This window comes from Girardinichthys multiradiatus, chromosome 8 (assembly GCF_021462225.1).
Source record: "Girardinichthys multiradiatus isolate DD_20200921_A chromosome 8, DD_fGirMul_XY1, whole genome shotgun sequence".
NCBI lineage: Eukaryota > Metazoa > Chordata > Actinopteri > Cyprinodontiformes > Goodeidae > Girardinichthys > Girardinichthys multiradiatus.
In genome coordinates this window covers 18,170,496-18,193,732 of record NC_061801.1, presented here as the reverse complement: position 1 = coordinate 18,193,732, position 23,237 = coordinate 18,170,496, and the positions used below count along the sequence as shown (strand labels likewise).

At 37.7% G+C, this 23,237-nt stretch overlaps 1 protein-coding gene across 2 annotated transcripts; it reads left to right on the top strand.

Annotated features, from left to right (window-relative positions):
* Window positions 1-1,600: 1,600 nt before the first annotated feature.
* Window positions 1,601-22,840, top strand: amacr (alpha-methylacyl-CoA racemase). 2 transcript variants are annotated; one of them, XM_047373455.1, is made up of 7 exons: window positions 1,601-1,741; window positions 1,961-2,061; window positions 5,317-5,572; window positions 5,701-5,844; window positions 8,671-8,723; window positions 17,936-18,122; window positions 21,239-22,840. In XM_047373455.1, the coding sequence occupies exons 3-7, from the start codon at window positions 5,326-5,328 to the stop codon at window positions 21,646-21,648; spliced, it is 1,041 nt and encodes a 346-aa protein (XP_047229411.1). In that variant the 5' UTR covers window positions 1,601-1,741; window positions 1,961-2,061; window positions 5,317-5,325; the 3' UTR covers window positions 21,649-22,840. The 2 variants fall into 2 exon arrangements, with proteins under 2 accessions (XP_047229411.1, XP_047229410.1); XM_047373454.1 differs by having other exon boundaries at window positions 8,563-8,723.
* The last annotated feature ends 397 nt before the right edge of the window (window positions 22,841-23,237 follow it).

The following is a 23,237-nucleotide window of genomic DNA, read 5'->3' as shown; positions in this document are numbered from 1 at the left end:
AAAAGGATATTGTAAACAAAAATATCAGGCTTCTGAAAGTATGTTCATTTCGATGCTCTCAATACATGGCTGGACCTCTTTTTGTATGAATTACTGCATCAGTGCAGCGTGGCATGGAGGTGATCAGCCAGTGGTTCTGCTGAGAAGTAAAAGAAGCATAGGGATGCTTTGATAGTGGCCTTTAGGCCATCTGCATTGTTGAGTCTGGTGTCTCTCATCTTTCTCTTTACAATTGTTTATAGATTTCTATGGGCTTCAGGTCAGGCCACAGTTTTTCCTTCCACTCAATCTTCTATGAATATGGTTGAATGCAGCTCTCTGTGAACAATCTGCATCTTTAGCAATGACTTTTTGTTGCTTAACCTTCTTATGGATGGTGTCTTCTCAAGTCAGCAATCTTCCGCATGATTGCGTAGCCTACTGACCTAGACTGAGAGACCATTACAGTGACTGAGGTCACCTGTAACTGTAAGTGTAATAAATAATATCACTCCGTGTGATAGCAAGGATCTAAAATAATGAAAAATTACTTAATGAATGTACATTGCAGACTCTCCAGCAAATAATTTTCCTTCCACAGCATAGTCTGGTGTAGATCATTGATGGCTCAAAGTTTAATCACTGTGATGTGTTGTGCTAATCTAACTTCTCTCTGTAGAGCTTTACAAAACATTACAGCTTCCATACCCATGTTGTGATAAAACCTGTCAGCCTCTTATTGGTGCAATGCTGTTTGTAAGGATTTTGATGTGAATACTGACATAAATGCTTCCCAATAGCTGCAGAAAGAAGAGTGTCTGTCTTGCTAATTTTATAATCACATGTTTGTGATGTGACCAACTCTTATCCTCACTGATGTTGACTGGGTGTCTGCACTTCAAGCCTCAGGGGTTTGTTATTTACCATTACTGAACAAACAGCGCCATCAAGACCAAGGAACACATCAGAAAGGTCAGCAGTAATGTTTTTTTTTTAAAGGGGCAAATTATACAACAATATTCCAAGCTTTGAATTCATTCAATTCAGAAATCCACAAATCTGTCCTTTAGGAAAGAGTCACTTGAAGAAAGCTAATTTCGAAAGGAAGCTGTATCCCACATGCCACGTTGGGGGCAGCAGACATCTTGAAGAAGCTGCTCTGGTCATATGAGACCAAAATTAAACTTTCTGGACAACATGCAGGAGGCTATGTGTTGAACAAAACTAACACTGCACATCAGACTAAACAAATGATCACCACTGTGAAAATTGCTGTGGAGGTGTTATTTTTCAGCAGGACAGTTGATAAGAAAATAGTTTGAGATAAATGCAGGGCATCCTGTATGAAAACTTCAGGTTTATGTTAGAGGCTGTAAAAGACTAAACTAAACTGCATACAATTGTAAACCACAGTTGTTGTGTTTTATTTGTAAAAAAAGAAGAAAAAAGCAAGTTTCTTCATAACAATGCAACGTTTTGAGATTCAATCAAAATGATAAGTTATCAATAGATTAAACAATAAAATACACAGTCGTTTGTCCATCAATCTAACTATTGTTGATGAACCAATAAAAACTTCATTTCCCATCAGGCCAATGCAAAACAACGCGATGAGGTCACCAGGAAGTGTATTCATGCTACAGCGGAGCCAGAAAGTTGGCAGAGTTAGCGTTTCCTGGTTAACACGGGGTGAACTCCTGCGTCCTCAGTCTGTCTTTCAGTCCTTCATACTTCTCAGTAACAACACAGAAGACCTGGACAGGTAGGAGGACATGGAGTTCTAACGTTTATGCTAAACCACGGATGTCTACTCAGACGATTATTATTTATAATATAAAACTATAAAACATGTTTGTTTGATCTCAACGACGCTATTCTGTGTAGTTTACTTGAGTTTAAGGTTAACCTATTAGCCAGTGCCCCCCTCTGTTGTGTGTGTGTGTGTGTGTGTGTGTGTGTGTGTGTGTGTGTGTGTGTTCAGGTGTTCAAACATCTAAGTTCTGCCTGAGAGAAGACCAGGATCAGCTGATTTTTAGCAAAGTTCCTGCAGCTGTTTGCCCTGGGTGTACTGAGCTGACTGAGGTGGGCAGCTAAACTTTTATGCCAACGCTTTTAGCCTGTTTTACTGTTCATATACAAAAACAGATTATGCAAATACATAACCTGTTCCGTGAGCTTTTACATTGCAATATCCAAGCTACAGTAATTAATTTGTTACTGTTTCACTCATGTCATAAATTACTTTGTAGCACAAGTGCATTTCGCCTCCTGGCGAAGTCATATCTCTGTTTCATTCTACATGTACCTTCTATTTCGCATCAGTTTATTTCAGTAAGTAGTTTAGTACTTTGATGCATTATAGAGATAAGCATGAGCAGATGATGTTTAAATCACACATGTTATTTATTTGATATGCCAATTATTTACTGAAGATTATGTACTAAAGCCTGTTTCCATAGATTGTCCTTGTGATGATTGCTTTGCCCACTGGGCTTGTGTGGATATAACAGTACAGTATGAGTAGCTTGTTATATACAGTCATATTCAATAAATAATATTGTTATAGAGAAGTTCATTTATTTCAGTAACTCAATTCACAAAGTGAAAAACATGATAAAGATTAATTACACACAGACTGATGTTTTCAAGCCTTTGTTTCTGCTAATTATGATAACTTTCTGCATACAGCTAATGAAAACACTGCATTTAAGATTAGAATATTACATCAGACCAATAAAAAAAAAATGTTAATGAGAAATGTGGGCTTAATATAAAGCAGTTGTCAAAGTGAATGAACATCGGGTAGCATTTGGTGCCACGTTGGTAAAAAAACAAACAAAAAGAAACTGGTATGAAAAGATAACTTTCATATTAATTGGCAAAGGGGTTTTCTCAGTGTAAAGTCTGAGTTTCTGAGTTTAAATCACAATCTGAAAATAACCTATATGAGGTTGCTCCTTTTCTATAGCCATTATATACAAACCTGGAAAAGTTGTCTTTACATCCAGTGATACCAAGACAAAATGGATATAACTCTTTAGTGTACATATAAGATTAATATAAAAGTATTATATTTAATACTCAGCTCATTTATCCTTTGCATAAGTACCCCTAGGAAACTATAATCATGTTTCGTTAAATTTTCAGTTTTACTCGAAGTTCTCCAGCATTAACCATAAAACTAACTGCCATAAAATACTTATAATTTATATACTTATTATTCTCCACTTATACTCGTATACTTATAATCCAAGGTTCTCAAACTGCTTTAGTGCTGCAAAAAAAAATTGGTATCCGACATTTACAAGGTAAATACAAAGCCAAAAGGATGAGTTGATGGTTTGATTTCTGCTCCAGACAGAAACCTTTTTAAAATGGAGAGTATATAGAGAACTCCCAGTGCACAGTAAAGCAGACAGCAATCAACTTGGACGAAGTACTGGTGGCTACTGGTTTACCTTGGATTTTTGAGTGCTAATCTGGGATAACACCAAACCCAACCTAAACATATTCCAGTTGCAAGTCAGAAAACCAGTAGGTTATGCTAACGGCTGTGCTCAGTGACAAGACAGCTGCTATTTGAAATGCTGTCCATTAACAGCGCATTTCTTTGCATTTGTTCAAAACTAAAGCAACATGCTAATGAACAGAGGTTTGTATAGTTCTGCATGTGTGAAAGATTTAATGAGGTGGGGTTGATGACATTAACTACTTATTGGTGATCCAATATAAGCATAAAAATAATTGATTTGACTGCATTTGACTGACTGATAATGGGACAGTCCATGTAGCTCATTGTGGATCTAAGGAGAGTTGTAGATTTCAAGAAATTGGGAAAGACTTTTGTGTCATTTCTAAACAGCTGCAGATTTCACTTTATAAGTGCAATATATCGGGGTGTTTTTCCTCTTTACCAAGGTCTGGAAAAAGACCCAAACTGCCAACTGCAGATACAGTGAACTGGGTTACGATGTTGAACAACCCAAGAACTATTGAGGCTTTACCTTTGAAGCAGTGAACCAGAAACTGTTGGAACATTAGTGTTTCTATCGTTAGAGGAGAGATTTTTATGTCATGTGTACTTAGAGGCTCCACATAAAAAAAAAGGAAAAAAATAACACCTTTGAACTCCACTTAAATTGGCAGCTGCACACATAGACGAGCCAGATGCCTTCTGGTGAAAAGGTGTTTTATTCAGACTAGAAGTATGTTTCGAGTAGTCAAGGTAAGGCTTTCACAGCTAAAAGTATTATACCAACTGCCAAGCATGATGCTGTTTGGCTGTTTTGCTGCCAGAGGTGAAGCTGCATTATATAATTGCTCAACAGCACCTTATGACCAGAGATATGGTTGGAACTTTGACACAATTTGGTTTGTAGACAGGAAACTCATCCAACATGTGCATCAAAACAGAAACTCAACCAAAGGTATGCCAGAAGCTTGATGGTGGCTACAATCACAACTTACATAATCCTATTGTGCTTATAGTCTCTTAAGTTGCTTAGGCACAACCAACCAAATACAAGTAGGGTTTATGCTTATAATGTAAGCCTGTATTTATACATTTGATATGTGTGGATCAGAGAATATCCATAATAAAATTACAGAACTGCATCCAATCCTTATTCTTAAATTTGTTGAAGTTGTTTGTTATATGATTGTTTGGGCCTGAAAGAAATGGATAACTCAAAGCTAACGTCATTCATGTTTATTCATGCTGGATCCGGCACTGTAAATACTAAACTGGATCTCTGCATTGAGACTGAAACTGCTGGGCAATTAAGCAAAAATAAATGTGCTCCTTTTTTGTCTGACAACATGCAGAAATATTCGTCTTTGAAGAAAACAAATTAAATTGGAAGTGAGTTTTTGCAGCTCAACAACAGTATGCTGTCTTTGTCAGTGTTGAATTGCAAAGTTTGATTGATACATGAAATGCAGTAATTTGCCACTGATAAAAACCTTCATTACACAAAGAGATAATGTCATGTTGAAAATGCAAAATTGTATAGTCTTTCTTGTTAGGGATAAAGGTTGCCTTACTTTGATTGAATAAGATCAGACTGGTATTTCAAGAGAAAAGCGGATTCTGTTAAATGAATGCCTAGCAAAACATTCTACTTAATTGGTTTATTTTCAGTTAGAGATCTGTTTAAACTCTGGAGAAGCACCCTAAATTAAATCATGTGAAAAAAATAAAATCAACAGAAAGATGGGATCAGTGAGAATAAAACTCAATATTATTGATTGTATCTTGTTGTAAAATTTCTTACAACATTACTGCTCATGCATTTCCCCGCTTGAACTAAGATCTATATGTCTAAATTGGCTTTGCAGGGATAATCCATGGCACTGGCGGGAGTGAAAGTCATTGAGTTGGCAGGTCTCGCTCCAGCACCGTTCTGTGGCATGGTCCTGGCAGACTTTGGAGCCAAGGTGATCCGTGTGGACCGAACTAAGGTTTTCATAACCGGGGACACTTTAGCTCGCGGGAAACGGTCTGTCGCCATCAACCTGAAAACAGCAGATGGCGTGGCTTTGCTAAGGAGGCTCTGTGTTCAGTCTGATGTTGTGCTAGAGCCCTATCGCAAAGGTCAGAACTTAGTCGGTAAAAAAGAAAAGAAAAAAACACTGTTATGTGATCGATAATTTGTCTTAATTAAGCTTAAACTAGCAGAAAACAGAAGCATTGAGAAATGGTCATTTTACTTTATCATCCAGGTGTTATGGAAAAACTTGGTCTTAGCCCATATGAGCTACTAAGAGAAAACCCTCGTCTGATCTTTGCTCGGTTGACGGGATATGGCCAGAATGGGTGTTACGCTACAGCAGCTGGACATGACATCAACTACCTTGCCATGTCAGGTAAAGACTAGTTGGGATACCTGTAATTTATATGGTTGTATAAAGCATGATGCAAAAGTATTGATCCATTCCAAATTTCGTTTAGTTTTGATCCCAAGAGACAGAATTGGAACTGACCGATGTTCCTTTAGGATTTCTGAGGATCTTTGAAACTTGGGTTCTGCTAATCTCCAGACCTCTACATGTATTGGTACCCCTGGAAAAGTGGTGTAAAAAGCCTTAAAATAAATCAATCTTTTATTGCAGTACCATAATGTCAACTTAAAATATAGAAAAATTCAACCTCTAATTTGACTACTTTTATTCAACAAAATCCCTAACAATTCCTATCAAAGTAATTTTCTAAGTTGATCAGAGCTTCTACAAAATTTTAAGTTTTAAACCATGACCTCCTTGATTAACATAATGATGCAGAGTCTCATTTCTGTTCCCCATCATTTGAAATGGGAAAGGCTGGAGAACATGTCATTCAACTCCTGCATATGTGTTTTGATATCCATAAGTTAGGAACTGGCTAGAAAAAAATAGATACTCATTCAAAACATGCAGATGTCTACAATTGGTTGATTAAATTGATTAAAAAATATGAAACAACTGGAAGTATTTCAAACAAGACTAAGTGAGGTCCAAAAGTTTGCCTTGCCACCGAATGCAACAAAGAGGATCGTAAGGGAAGTAAAACAAATCTCCAAAGCTCACTGTTAGAGAACTGGGCACTTACATCAGATGAGACAATTTTTTAGATTTTTAGCAACAAACACTCCAGCTGAGTCTGCTGATTAACGGATGGTGAATTTGTGGAGAAGCTCTTCATGCGCACCTTTAAGTATGGAAGAGGATGAATGATGCTGTGGGCCTGTTTCTCCTTCCAAGGCCATTGGAACTTTGCTAAAAAAAAACCTTGGCCATCTTATATGAAAATCTGGTGGAATATGTCATTGCTGGGGTATTCAACAGGCTAAGGATCCAAAACATATGGCCACACGAACATATAAAGGGTTCACCAAACACAAAATCAGCATTCTTCCTTATCCATCTTAGTCCCCAGTAGGGCTGCAATATATTAGAAAATCTTGCCATGGCGATCGTAACAAAATGTCAATGATTATATCAGTTGCAAGCCAACAGTTCTTGCACTCCAAACAGTCCTTCGTAGTATAAATATTGCACGCACTGATATTGCGATGACGATATATTCACAGTATATTGTGCAGCCCTAGTGCCCAGACTTAAATCCTATAGCTGACCTGTAGGGTTAGCTGAAAACAAGATAGAAGGGAAACCAGGACTCTCGGCGATCACAAAGGTGTTACAAAGATGAATTATCAAAGATCCCATTTCTATAAACTTTAAGCTTTCCACACTGAATAAGTGTAGACTAATCAGAGGTTGAATATTTCTAAAACTTTCCTGTGTTAGATACTGCAAAAAATAATTTGTTTGTTTCAAGGATTATTAAACATTTTTAAACATCTTAAAACTGGAAACTAAGCCAGTGTGAAGGGCTCTTAGCTGATGTGTTTTTTTATATATATACTGGATGTTCATGGAAAAAGTTCATCTGCTGGATAATTTTTAATCTGTTTACCAGCTTTGTTCAGGAACATAAAATAACCTTCGTGTGAGCAAAGAGGAAGCTTCACACAAAGAAAGGATAAGCAATGAAAGCAGTAACTCTTTACTCGGGAACATGAACCCCTTACTATGGGACATGCTTGTCATCTTGCCAAACAAGGTCCATGTAAACAGTTCAGTTAATGTTTTTTTCAGAAACAGAAACAGAAATGGGAAGAAGGTCATGCTGTGAAAGACTGAATGAAACCAAAAAAAAAAAACTGAGCTTCAGTGTTATTTAATTAGCTAGATAAGAGATTAGGCTGTTTACACTACCTTCATTGATATTTGTGGAGTTTGAAATTATTAAAAGGTTCCACATAATAAACGAGTTTGGTGTATTTAGATACAGTTTTAAACGTTTTGAGATGAGATGCTTTCATTAAGCCAAAAATTACAAGTTGTGCTTCCTCATGCAGCATACCTTAGTACATAATCATGAGCTTTGTGGATCTATCTGTGCTGCTGTACTAAAGCACGGATGTTTTCCTATTAGAATCACATGTGTGGCTCTAAATCCATCCAATAATGTTTGGTGACAAATCAATTTCTGAGTTAACGGATCAAAATTAATTTGTCTTCAAATGCAACCGGTGGGTTCGAGCTTTGAATAAAAACACAAAAATATTTTGAGGCTTGGATAAATTAGGATTAGACTTGAACACATCGTAAAAATCATGTTGTTGCTTTTTAACAATTTGTTACATGGTTTCCAGGCTCCTCTAGCTCCTACATTGTGTGGCCTCTGTAATTGGCAACCCAAGTGGCAGAAGATAATACCAAGAAACTTTGAAAAATCCTTTTGTAACCACACAACCAAGGCTTTGTTGTTCTTCAAGGTCCTTTATTATCTCTGTGTAAAAACAGTTCAGCAAAAGGAGTAACAAGTCCCACACAAAGGCCATGTTTGATTGAAACCGGGTGCACATTGAATTTCTTCAACTGAATTTCTCTTCAGAGGAGCTTTTCGCACTTTAATACTTATTAGTGTTGTGCTCAGAAGCTGTTCGTGAATGTTTCCATTATGATGTTTTGTTTCTGAACTAAATGGATCATTATTTTGTTTCATATTTTGTCTGAAGAGTTTGTTTAATGTCCACACAGGCCTTTTATCCCGACTGGGTCGCAGTGGAGAGAAGCCCTACGCTCCTCCAATTCTTATAGCAGACTTTGCTGGTGGTGGTCTTACTTGTGCTCTGGGGATTGTTTTAGCACTGCTGGAGCGGACAAGGTCGGGGAAAGGACAGATCATCGATGCTAGCATGGTAAGAAACCCTGTGATTTTTATAACTTAGAGCTAAGTTACAGGCAAGTGGCCGGTTACCAGTATCATCGGATACCAATGTTTTATGGATGTTACACATATAACCACAAAGATTTTCATTAATACCCTTCCTTTGGTTTAGAGTCTGTTAACATGATGCCACAGAAAGCGTCAGAGTGAACAGAGTGTTCCTTGGATGTGTGAAGCACAGAGAATCATCACACTCATCTCCCCAATTTTTAACTGCTTCCTGCTGGTCAGCAGGCTGCAGCAAGTGTCAGAGAAATATTTTAGGTTGAACAAACTACTGACAGTCATGGCATGGAAACTAAAGGAGCACCACTAATTGCTCTTAAGGTAATGCTGTTTTACCACTACAGTTGGCAAACTTCAGTGACGTGTTTGTTAAGCAGCAAACTGCAGGCTGCTTCTGAGACAATGGCCTGACTAAATAGCTAGCTCATATCATGCGTCACTCTAGAAAAAGCAGACCAGCAAGAAGTGCCCAAAAAACCTCCAAGGGGAGGTGTCTAAGAAGCATCCTGAACAGATGACTGAACCCAAGCTCCCACTGGATGATGAGGTCCTCACCCAATCTCTTAAGCTGCCTGCGGGATGGAGGATGGATGGAGTCTAACTGTAGTTGAAGGCCACGTCTGACACGAATTACAGTGCCAAAATGCTGAAGATCACAGAGTTGAGCAACAGAGAATTGGGCAAAAGTTAAATTATCATCGCAATATCCATCAATTATATTGCTATTGCATCATTTCCTAATATGTCACAATCCATATATCATGGTCATAGGGTCATAGGTGAGGCTTGCAACAAACATGGGCTATTAAATAAAGCCGCTTACATTTTGCCTCAGCTTCTTCTTCACCACGATTGATCAGAGCAGTACCCAAGTTATGGCAGTTAAGGCCCCAGTCCATCCATCTTGCCCCATCCTACCATTGTTGTGAACAAGATACCTGAACTTCACAGCTTCAGCCAGAAACTGGCCTGTGACCCAATACAACCTTTTCCTGTTGAGAATCTCAGCCTCAGACTTTAGATGCGTTTCTACTGCTGGAACCGTTCCAGGAACTCTTGTAGTTTTTCTTGTGTAGTTTTCCTACCCCTACATTTCCACTTTTGAAACCAGGGCCAAATCAGACAAAAGGGTTTGAAATGTACCCTAAAAACGGCCCTACTAGGGAAGCAGGACTTTTTTTGATTGGCCCTTGAACTAAAGGTGGAGCTTCATGTTGGGAGGGTGCCAAACATTTCTAAACAATCTCAAAATGTCCTCTACAGTTCATATTTTTTGTTAACTTTGAATTACAAGACAGGAGTTGTGTATTTGTTTTATTTTTTGCAAAAATTTAACTCTGCCACTGATGCTGAATATCAGTGTGTTATAGAGTTAACATTCAAATACATTGATATAATCTGCCAACTTTAGTAGGAATATTTAACAAAAGGAAGCACGGACTTTTACTTCACGCCTCCTCAGATATGAAGAGACAAAGGGACGCATACTCATTGAAGTCTTTTAAGAGATTTTAACTCGTAAAGTTAAAACAAGTGTCATCATTTATGTTCTCAGTTAAAGATTAAAGGAACCAAAACTGCCTATGATTGTTGATCATTCATTGATTTTAAGTTTGAATAGAGAAGAAGTGATTTTAGTTCAACTTCAGAAGTTAACTCCTACCCAAATAGTAATAACTTTTTTCTTTAGATGGCAGATATATAATTCTAATCGAAGCTCTCCTTTCTTCTGTTAGGTTTGCTGCATTTTCATTCAGTTTAGAGTGTCAGTCTGTGGCCTTTAAACCTTAACCACTATGAAACAATGTCAGTTTGTTTCATTGTAGTTATGAAACAATCTGAGACTGCTACATTAGTCTAATGTCACTGTTTTAATCAAATTCTGGACTCGATGGGTGAGGATCTGTGTCCCCAGCTTACAGCGGCAGCCGGCTGGAGGAGGACTTGCTTAAAATCAAGGGGCGTAATCTACATAAATGGTCCAGGTTTGAGACCCCACAATGCAAACAAAAAACAGCCTATGTAGATTAAAGGGCCTGTTCAAAGGGCCTTTAGAGGAGCTGGCTCTCATCCTGGCTTACACTCTCTTGCTTCCCTTTCCAGTACACACTGAATTTCATGGCCTGAAGATCCCAACAGAACCAAAAGTAAAGGTTAAAAACACAGAAACATTCTTCTCCACAACTATGCCTTGAGATATTGTTCATAAACATTACAAACAAGATCAGTGGGGGACAGCTCTGGTGAAGTCCAACCTGCACTGGGAACCAGCTCGGGAACAGCTAAATTTAGCAGATGTTCGCTAAGTCTATCAAAATTAAATATAGGGTATTGATAACCTTAAAAGGGTAAGAGTCGGTATTTTATAAAATAGACAGTACATTATTCAGAAATGTTTGTACATAGATGAAATGCAGTTCAGATAATTCAACCAGGAAATTGATCAGACAGAATAAAGCATAATATACCCCTCAGAGGCCTTTTAGGGTGGCCTCAGTGATGTGATCTGTCAACATCAACAAGTTACAAGCTAAAATATTTTCAGCACTGCTGCACAGGGTTCTGTGAGATGGTGGTGTTCTCCTTTAGGGTAAAGTCCTAATCAGCATTGGTAGGATGAGTTGGACAACTCATGGTGGAGTTACTTAAAAAAGCATTTCAGAGTCTCCGAAGGCTGCTGTGTGAGTCATCCACCGCTTGCTGTTAACTGAAGGTTTTAAAGCAGAATATCTATAGTGAACGCCTAATGGGAGTGAACTTACTATGCTCATTCAATAGAGCTCACCTTAATGTTGTTAAAAGGAGCTCATTCGAAACAACAATGCTGACCTCCTGCGCAAAGTAATTTGATTTACGTAATAATAAGTCAACCACATACACTATATTGCCAAATGTACCGGGTCACACCACCAAATCACCCCCAAACCAATGAATTCTGTTGTTAAACAACTTCCATGGCTGCAGGTGTGTAAAGTTTACTGTGGAGACACATGACTGGCCTGCACAGAGTTTGGATTTCAACCTTCTTGAACACCTTTGGGATGAATTAGAGTGGAGGCTGCAACTCTGGTTGCTCATCTGACTTAACACACTCCTAAACCTTGCGGAAAATGTTAACAGAAAAGTTGAAGGTGCTATTGCTGTCAACGGTGGTTCCCTTAACAAACTGGATCTTATAGATTAAGTATAGGATGCCATTATAGTTCATTTACATGTAAAAGTAAACAAATACATTTGGCAATATAGTCTAATATAGTAATATGTCTCTTGAATTATGCAAATCGTTATCTGATTCCCTAAGTTCCACCCTTTGTCTAATTGGGTTTCATTTTGTTTAAGCTAAGTAACAAGTATATTCAAGGTTTTGCTTTTTTTCTTCACTTGGCTCTTATCAGTGTTTCATTGATGCAGTCAAATATTTTAATTCACCAGATTGACTTCATTTTGCCTAAAAATTGATCACAGCGGGACCTTAGCCCGTTTTCTAAATGCAAATTTCAGCTGATACTGTGGTGTCGACACTTGCATGTTGGAAGCTCCAATCTGTTACCAAATTCCAGGGGTTTGTTTTTGTTGGTGTTTTAGTGTGAAGTATTGAAAGAAGAAGAATTTGCATGTTGAGGGTAAACAGCAGGAGGCTGAAACTGCTGAACATCTGCAATGGGAGATAACGAGGCCAATAAACAGCAAAATAAAACACCTTTGTTGAAATCTTGTAGAAGTTGAGTCCTTGCATGAACCCAGCAGTCCACACATAAATGAGACCTGAGACTGTGTGTACCTTTCAGGTATTACATTCAAGTTTGCTCTGCAAAGTGGAAACAAAAACCTGCTGCTTATTGTATTTGCTTCATTGCCATTGAATGATAATCACTTTCATGTAGCTGAGCACAGGTTCTTTGGATTTCTCCACAAATAAAGCAGGGTGGTAACCCAACAAAATGCTTATAAACACCTTCGGTCAAACGTTTTAGACACACTTTCTCATCGAATGGTTTTCTTTATGTTTATGACTATTTACATTGTACGTAGATTCTCACTGAAGACATCAAAACTATGAATGAACACATGAAATTATGTAGCGAACAAAAAATTGTGAAAAAAAAACTTTAAATATGTTTTATGTTTTAGATTCCCTAAAGTAGCCGCCCTTTGCTGTGATGACTGAAATATCAACCTTTGGTCGTCTCTCAATGCACCTCTGGGAAGTTCTATTTGGAAAACCATTTCAGGTGACCACCTCATGAAGTTCATGGAGAGAACGGCAAGAGAGCAAAGCAGTAATCAAAGCAAAGGACGGCTATTTTGAAGAAGTAAAAACATAAAAACGTTTGTTATTTCACATGTTTTGTTTCCATCATTAAGTCCATGTGTGTTCATTCGCAGTTTTGTTGCCTGTGTTGAGAATCTATAATATAAATAGTCATGAAAATAAAGAGACCTATTATTTGAGAAAGTGTACCTAAAACGTTTGACCGGGACCAACCATGGTAATTCACTCATCCAGCAGGGGGCATTATATCTATTTTATTCCTTCTAAATAATAGATAAAGAAAGAACATTTCCTACTGCAGCTAAACTAAAATAGCATGTTGATTTTACCAAATCCAATTCTATAACTCCACAGAGTGATGAATGGTGCTCTTTTTATTGCCATAACATGACTGACTGTGTTTTTTGCATTTGGAAACAACCGAAAGATTTAGGAACCAGCTGATCAGCAGTGCTCAGCGACAGGATAGGTCAGGGAGAGCGCTGTGCTATCCTTTGCTTTGAACAGAAAACTGTTGTTTCTCTGGCACTTTCTCTGAGATATCTTTGAAAGGACTTTATGACCGTAACATTTTGCGGTTTTTAAAACCGCTACGTTATACGTTGACAAAAGTAGTGGGCGGCTTATGCCTTCAATCTTATTTGTAATGTAAGCGCAGCAATTATTGATGCTCTCATGGAACTGTGAAAAATATAGTTCAAGAGGCAAATTTAACTATTCCAATACCGGTTGACTAATTGTAATTCGATTTTAATTTTAAACCATGAGATTCACTGATCCAAAATGACAGCTTTCCAAAAATGTAATACACAAATAAAATATGCCTGCTGGCTGCAAATATAAGCACCTTCTAGTCCTTATGTTGCCCCATTTTGTAATATTGTTGCTGATAAGCATGTTTCGGCTAAAATGCAGAGATGTGTCTGATGTTATTCCATTAGAACGAGGGGTAAAACGAGTCCAATGCTTTTCCTTAATGCATCCAACTGAAGAGGCAGGCACAATGGCCAGCAGCCAACAAGGCTGTACCGTTCTGACTTTGGCATAAATGAGCAGGGCTGCTGTCTATTCATCTGTTTCACATCTCAGTCAGGTAAGTTTCTGACTAGTACCGTTTGCAGTGATTCAGGTGACAGGATGAGATTTGGCTGGAAGGGTTGTCAGCTGATGGTCTGAATCAGTGTGATTATGGAGACAGCTCTGTCAGAGAGGGATTTTTTTCCTAAGGATCTAGTTAGAAAAGACTTCATTTATTTTCAAGATGAGCTGTGGTTGAGGCGCCTGGAGAAAACGCTGTAGAGGCATATTATTTTCATTCAAATATTCCTTTTTTCAGGATTTTGTGTGCCCTCAGAGTATTAAGTTAAACTTAAAATGGGTAAAGTGGGTCAAGGTTGAGTGTGGGAAGTGTTATTTAAGGGATCTGAAAGTTGCTTTTTGTATGAAGTTTTTGCAGCCTGTTGTCTCTTTAACCAATTCCCATAGCTCTGTATCATATTCTAGTTTTGACTTTTTACCATCTAGGCTAATATTGCCACCTTTTCTTCCCAAGGGTCTTTATTGTATTGGGGTTTTTACCTTGCGAAAGGTATTAGTAGAGTGGTGTGTGTGTGCATGTATGTGCATACATGTCTCTAAGAATTTTGCTACTATATTTAGATATTCAAAGTCTTTGACATTGTGTGAAAACCCTTTAAACATGTTGCATCAGAGCCCAAGCAAGCATTGGTGTGCAAGGTTTGTCAACAGTAGGGTTGTCAGAAAAATCAATATTTCGATATAGTTGATACTAAAACCCATGAATTATTCAAACATACTCATTTGCGTCGAAATGGATACAAACTGACCCATTCACATTTGCCCAAATTGTCGGACTTCTTCCAGCAGCAGCGCTGCAATAACAGAGACATTCAGCCACTCCCCTCCCTGCAGCCCCACCTGTCCAAAACAACGAGCTGCTGGAAGTTTTAAACTCCAACCTGGCAGACAGATGAGAAACGCTGAAATGCAGAGCAATGTAACAAGCATGCTGTGCTAACGCTAGAAGGTAAAGCTATGAAACTGATGTTTAACTTAAAAAGGTCAGTAAAGCACCTGTATCTGCAACAGGGAAGTAATCCTAATGTTCAGCTAATGTTCAGTCAGCATTCAGAGGCACATAAAGACAGCAACAAGGTCGGCCTTCTATCACCTAAAGAACATCTCCAGGATTAAAGGACTAATGTCTCAGCAGGACCTTGAAAAACTAATTAATGCGTTCATCTTTAGTAGAATTGATTACTGCAACGGTGTCTTCACAGGTCTGCCTAAAAAGTAGATCAGACAGCTGCAGTTGATCCAGAACGCTGCTGCCCGCATCCTCACTATAACTAAGAAAGTGGACCACATCACCCCGGTTCTAAAGTCCCTACACTGGCTCCCTGTAGCTCAGAGAATAGACTTTAAAATACTTCTGTTAGTCTATAAATCACGGAAAGGCTTAGCACCAAAATACATTACAGACTTGTTGTCAGTGTATCAACCACCCAGACCTCTCAGGTCATCTCGCTCAAATCTACTCTGCAGAACCAGAACCAGAACCAAACATGGAGAAGCAGCTTTTAGTTCTTATGCTCCACTAATCTGGAATAAACTCCCAGAAAACTGTAAAAGCGCCAAAACCCTAAGTTGCTTTAAATCAAGATAAAAAACGTATTTGTTTAGATTGGCCTTTGACTGTGCCATCTAAGCATAATTAGTTAAGTTTTCAGTCCAATTTTCCTTTCACTTTCTTATCCATCATTCTATTCTCTTTATTTTATTTTTATTTTATTTTTCTTAAATTACCTCTGTTGTTTGATTTTCTGTATCATTGTAATGTTTTTCCATATGTACAGCACCTTGAGTGCCTTGTTGCTGAAAGCGCTATATAAATAAACTTGACTTGACTTAAAGAAACTATTATGCTAAATTACCGGTAAGGCAGAAATTGTACAGGGCTGCTGCTGAATACATTTGCATCGACCAGGTTCTTGTTTACACTGTAAAAAATATGTTTTGTATGCACCTGATGCATGTTTGTTTGGAAACACGATTTATTCAAGTATAGAATTATCCTCTATTTGACCCTCAGTAGTAAAATGTGTTTGTATCAACATACAATTGCCAGAGAAATGGAAGCACACAGTGGCACACTAAAGATAAGCAATTATTGGAATAATTGCATGTTTGAATCAAAGATACACACTTCATTAAAGGATATTAAAACTTATACCATGGGTTATCTTGTCTTCTGTTTTGCCAAACAGGGAAGTGACACTTTTAAATCATATATGAGCAATGTTTTCCAAATAAAATGATAGCACCAGAAGCAGACACGGGTGGCATTTTGGTTGCTAGATGTCGCTTAGAAATTTCCTGTTGCAGCTGGAAAACCGGAAGGTGCACTGCCACCTTGCAGTAGTGTAATTAATGGCATTTTTGTTTTGTAGAGCTAGATTAAAAAATACAATTATTTCTGAGTATGTGCTCGTTGCATTGAGCAGCTTGTATTATTTCACCATTTCTTTTTTTCTTTGTTTTACAATTTTTTTCTTCTGGCTCCAGATCTGCTCGCAACAGTTCCTTTATTTTACTGGCTCAAAAACTGCTGCCTTAACAGATGGCTGCTAATAAATTAGCAGTCTTCACAGACTTTTAGTTATGCAACGTCTTGCCTCAGTGGCATTTTCAGTCCAATCTGTTGTCTTGCTGAACACCAGTTTATCTGTAATCCTTCACCTCCTCCAATAATGTCAGACTCAGTCACCTTCATGAAATGGTCGTCAGAAAGTCGCTCGCTTTACTCACCAAACAAAAAGTATCTAAATGAGCAAATGAGCTTCTCTCCAACAAATCACTCATCAGTCCATCATCTGGGTTTGAGTTGCAGTCAGTGGGATCTGGACACTTTCCTGGTAGAGAGAAAATTTAATTTAGTTTTTTCCAGCAAATTATAAACAAAAGCTTTGCTCCATCTGCAAAAAAAAAAAAATAAATCCACAAAGAGCTCTCTCTAGAGAGCCTTCGGGCTGAAGGCTTTTGCCTCAGCCCTTAGAGTCCCCTAACTTAAAGATAATCATAAATCAGTGAGCAGAGCTCAACAGAACTGTGCATACAAATCAGTCCCAGAATCTCCCAGAAATAAAGGCTGTTTTTTTTTGAGGATTTCTACATCTCCTTGCTTCAGAGGCACTTTTAGGACACTTGCGAGAGCCCATGTAAATCTAAATCTCATGTTTCATTTGTGTTACAATAGAGTTTTTTGTCCTTGTAGTCTACACTAAGCGAAAGCAGGCTTAGGTCACGTTAGTTCTGGTAGAGAGACGGGTTCCACTCATTTTCTGTTCAAGCTGCAACGTTTGCAATGAAGGGCACTTTTTAATTAGGTCAGACTGGGAGAATTGATTACCATCAGCAATGATATTAGTGATAAATATGTTTTCTTCTGCCGCTGGTGCCAATGACATTCAAAGCTGGCAGATTTATCAGATGTCAGCCATTACTGTTTGATCAGGGTGTTGTTTTTTTATTCTGCAGTGGCAGGACAAGCTTTGAATCAGCATCTTATTGTTGTTCAGAGTTGGCGGGAAGATGGATGGAGATAAACACCAATCTTCCTTCCACTTCACAATTAGTTTGTTTTGGTCTCTCACATAAAATTCCAGTAAAATACGTTGATGTTTGTGGTTGTAATGTGACTACAAATGAAAGGTTTAATGGTTATAATTACTTATCACTAGTCATTGTATGTGAAAAGTGCAAAATTGTTTTATCACTCCCCACAGACCTTTTATATATTTGCCGGTAATTAGTGCAAAAATACAGATAGCCCAGTATGTTCCCCCATTTTTAATATCATGTTGCTCTGTGTTTGTTGTCCTCAGGTGGAAGGAGCAGCATTTACAGGTTCATTTTTATGGAAGTCTCTTCGTCTTGGTTTCTGGAATCGTCCTAGAGGAGAGAACTTGTTGGACAGCGGAGCTCCCTTCTACGATACCTACAAGACTCTGGATGGACAATACTTGGCTGTGGGTGCCATGGAGGCAGAGTTTTATGACCAGCTGCTTAAGGGTTTGTACTAAAATCTCAATTGTGTTTATTCTACAGTCAGGAAAAAAACGTTTTGGCAGTGACACAGATATACTGTTCTGTTGCTTTAAAGTTGTAGATGTTCTTTTAGCTTGTTTCTGTAGAATATTAACTGAAAAACATACATATTTATGTGTTTTTTAGAACTTACATGACTCTGTGTCTCTGTGTGCACATATCACTGTGTGCCATGCTGGATATCAACTTCTGGTCTTATGATGTCTTAGGAATACATCATAGGTCTTTAGTAGAATTATGATTTTCAGAGTGTCGTGTGAAACAGTTTTAAAGTTTCAAAGTCGTTATTTTTGTGCGATTTTACTGTCACTCTAGGCTTGGGATCTCTATTATGCTGGAGAATCCACAGATCATCAACAACAAATGGTGGCTGGATTGTTGGAAGACGTTGTTCATGAAGTACGTTTTGATTAGGGATGCACGATACATCGCCATTAAGATCGGTATTGGCCGTTGGCCATTTTTAAACATATTGGTCCGATATGTAAAACTGGCCCGATATTAATAAACAATATTTATTTCTATCTTGTAGCTGTTTGTGTATGTATTTCTGGAGCAGGTTGGCCATGTGACAGTGATGCAAGGCAGGATTGTGAACTGAAGCAGAGAAGCAATGTCTGTTGTGTGGTTTTTTTTTTTTCACGGTGTCGAAAGGGTAGGAAAATCTATATAATATAGATAATATCAGTAAATATCGGTTATTTACCATAACAACAATATTAATATCAATATCAGCCCAAATCTTCATATCTGTGCATCCCTAGTTTTGATACAGCTCTTTGTTTATGCCAGTTTTCTCGAGCAGATCTGTGAGTACACCCACTCTTTCAGATGAGAAGTAAACATGAACTCTAACAGGATTCTATTATGGTTGATGCTTTCTCAGGACTTCATAATAATTGGCTGTGCTTTCACCACCTGGGTTTATACAATCAATCCATATTGATTGTTTTGCTTTATAATTAGAATAAAATTAGACTGTTTCTAATTGATTCTGAATGATGCTTTATAATTTGAACTGACTTTATGTTCTTTCTTGATTGGAAAATCTATTCCTTTATTTCAGTATTCATGGCAGCAGTTTTCTCACATGTGATTGAAATTCATTATGGCTGCTAACACCATGAATTTCATATATTTGTATATTATTTCCCGTTTTTATAGAAATGAGTCTAAGTAGATTTAAAGTGATTTTAAGTTTTGTGCTTTTACATCCTCACCTGTGATTATGATGCGATGATATTGCAATCATTTTGTGACCACTTTGTGACAGTGTGAAGTCAACCTTTTCAGCTAAATTATTATACATCTGATAACTGAACAATTATATAAAAACAGTGTGAGTTGTGAGTTCCTTGTTAATGATTTGGTTAAGAAATAATGTCATTCAAACAATAATGAGAAAACACAAATATTTAGGTTAAAATTTACAAGAAATGTGTATCTTGTAGCGCAGAATGTGGTTCAAAAGTTTGTCTGTTGGATTTATTCCCACTTCATTTTGTACGAGGTTTTTCCTCAGATATTTAGTTTGGTGTGTTCCTGACCTTTGAAGTGAGAGTGGTCCCTATGGTAAGGTCAAAAGAGTTGTTTGAGGCCTTCACAAAAAGATCATAGCAGTTTAAGAGTCTGGTAAGGGATTTAAGGTCTCAAAATAGTCCGCAATTAGAGGATATTCAAAACAGCTGCCAATAGGTCCGAAAGCAGACTGTAAAAGACTGAGACAAAATAGGATAGATCTAGAGAAAACACAAAAAAAGAGCAGAACGCCTGATAGAGAAGTCCAAAACTGAATTATTTGTACTCCAGAACTAGGGACTTATTTGCCCCTAAACCCAATTTAACATTCCAGGAAAATAATCTTATACGAACTCCTAGGATTCCTACACATTGTTGAACAGTCTGGAAATTAATGGAAATTGCTTTTCTTTTTCCAGAGATGGATAGGTATGGAAGAAGCAAATGAAGTATGGATAATTCTTGAGCTTTCAGCCATTTTTACTAATTGTATTTTAAAACGTAATTATCTCAATTTATAAAGCAGGTTTTTTTTTAATTAATTTATTCATTCCAATATTTTCCTTTAGCTTTGATTTGCCACACCACAATTGACTTTACCATTTTATCATTTTTGAGTTTCTTGGTGCTCACTCATTTTAAAATAATAATTAAAAAAAACAATTTCATACCAACTGTACTTTAAAGAATCTGTCCTGATTGTAGAAATCTAAGCATTATATTTTGAAACAGAACTGACATAAATTAGTTCAGATGGCAAAAAAATTCAATAAAACAAATTTATGCCACAATTGCAATTCAGAAACCAACTTCCGCCTCATGTTATTTATTGATCTCGGGAACAAGAAGACCTCCACGGTGGAGCAGTTGTTACTACTTGTAGCAAAAAGATCCTGCGTTCGAATCCCGTCCTGGAGTCTTTCTTAAGGAAGCTTGCATGTTTTACCTGTGCATGTGTGGGTTCTCTCTGGGTACTCCAGCTTCCTCCCACAGTCATGACAGTTAGGTTAATTGGTCTCCCTAAATTGCCCTTAGGTATGATTGTGTGTGTCTGCATGGTTGTGTGTCGTGTTTCCCTGAGACAATCTGGTGACCTGTCCAGGATGTAGTCTGCCTTTCACCCAATTAACTCACAGCCCTGCGACGGACGGATGGACACAATAAAACTCGTCTTTCTGAGAGTTTCCAGTGTACATTTTTTTTTTTAACTTAAATATCAATAATCTTATAGAAAATGTTGGAATTAACCTAAAATTACAGTCTGGAAATGTTTGGAGATCTGAAATGGAAAATCTGTAGAAATGTTTGACCCAGATCAGCACATAGGAAATCTGGCATTTATTATGCGCTTTAGCAGGGTGTGCTTCCTTTTAAGATATTTTTGGTCAGTAAAAATCTAGATCGAGAAGTCTGTAGGAAAAGTTATTAGATATTACATTAAAAACAAACTTTAGAAGGTCCTTCTTTTAGATATATTCACATTTGATCAAACATCATTTTGCTTGTTGGATTCATGTTTATTTCTTTATGGAGTTACATCAGTTTGTTTTTTTCCTTCTCAGGCTTAGAATTGGATGCTGCAGAGTTGCCCCCTCAGATGAGCATTAGTGATTGGCCGGAACTGAAGCAGCTTTTCACCGAGCGCTTCGCCTCAAAGACCCAGGCGGACTGGTTGAGAATTTTTGATGGGACTGATGCCTGTGTCACACCTGTGTTGTCTTTCGACCAGGTGAGCTCTCATCCTCACAATAGAGAGAGAGGCTCTTTCATAAAAAACTCCAGCGGGGAGGAGTTCCCCCGGCCAGCTCCGGTTCTGTCTCGGACTCCTGCTGAGCCCTGTCTCGCTTCCGACCCAGCAGTTGGAGAACACACAGTCGAGGTGCTGCAAGACTACGGCTATACTTCAACTGAGATAGACAAGATGTTAGCATCCGGCGTTGTGGAGTGTAATGCTGTCAAGGCAAAGCTGTAGAAGAAGAAATCGATAGGTCCCTGATGGCAAACTGAAAAACAAATTTTATTTTAGTGATTTCAGTCAAAATAAAAATTACATTTCTGTGTATGAACTATAAAACTTTAAGGAACAAAAGGGAAAATTATTTATTTTTGCTTTTGAGGCAGAAATCTGAGCTGAACCTCCAGGATAACCTGACATAAACACACTCACTCGTGATGTGGGTGCATCTTGACTTGATGGTACTAAGGGCCATGCTGTGCTCGCATAGGGTACATAGATATCATTTAGGTTCTACAATTGATCATAAGTACTTCATTCAATAGCTTTATCTCACTTTTTATTGCCTCTCTCGCCTTCTGAAAGACTGTTAGAAAGCGCAGCCACCATTAAAATAACCTTCCTCATGAGTGATAGATAACCCACCTCAGGGTCAAAACTCGCCAAAACAGATTTGTGGGCCCAGCGTGAAAGACCACGAAGCAGCGACAACACAAATAAAACTTGTTTGTTTTCTTTTGTTCTCTCTGAGCTTCTAGGTTTGTCATCCTAATGTCTGATGTCCACTTGCTCTGTTTGCATTGTACAGCAAGTCTCAGGATCGGATCTGTTGCAGATTTGTTGTCTTCTCAAAAAATGGTCAGACACAGCAGATACTGAACATCTACAATAAAAACATTATCATTGTTAGGAGGATTGGGCTGTAAGGATTAATGTATTTTATGGAGTTGCAGTCAGATCTGCAGTAAACACTATAATTACAGATATAACATCAAGTTTTATAAAAACTATGAAACCCGTTAGAAATGATTTCAATCAGTATTTGTGTCACCTGGTAAGGTAGTGTTTTTAAATGAATTCTCCTAAACTATAGAATTATTGCTAATTATTAAATGGCAGCAAATAGTTGAATGAAAACACATTTCAGTCAATTTCATTCAAGGTTTAATTCGTCTTCCTTTTGATTTTAAGGCACATTTTCCTCTCAGTTCATTTGTGTTAAAATTGTATTGATTAATTAATCCAGAAATGTGATATTCACTCATCGTATTTTCTGCAGCATTGTTTGCCAAAGTCACTAATTTGCTATCATGACTGACCATTATTATGTAATGATTCTCATTGAATTAATGTTAAGATGTAAAAAATCTACTTTGAAGTTGTACATAGAAAACAACAAAATGAAAATAAAAACATTTTATGCAAAACATATGATTCTGTACAGTTTTGTTTTTTTTTGTGATTAAAAAAATATCTAGGAGTGTCCTGATACGATCCCAAGTATCTGTCGGGGTTCTGATTAATGGATCTTTAAATGATTGGTATGAGTAACAAATACTGATCGACTCCTGATCTGATGTCACCCTGCTGTCTGGTTTTAATCAGCGGCATGGTAAAAGAATTTTGCTGCAGTAAAACATCAGGATGTGCCAACTGGTGTTGCTAACATGCCTGCTGTTTGGAACCATTTTACAACGGATAACCGGTTGCTGCTTGTGAATTTGGCAGTTAAGGTGTTTCCTAAATTGGCTGATTTTATTTGAGTGAACTCAGCTGGATAACAGTTGACCCAGCAAACTCTGAAAGTGAGTGAGATGAAGAAACTG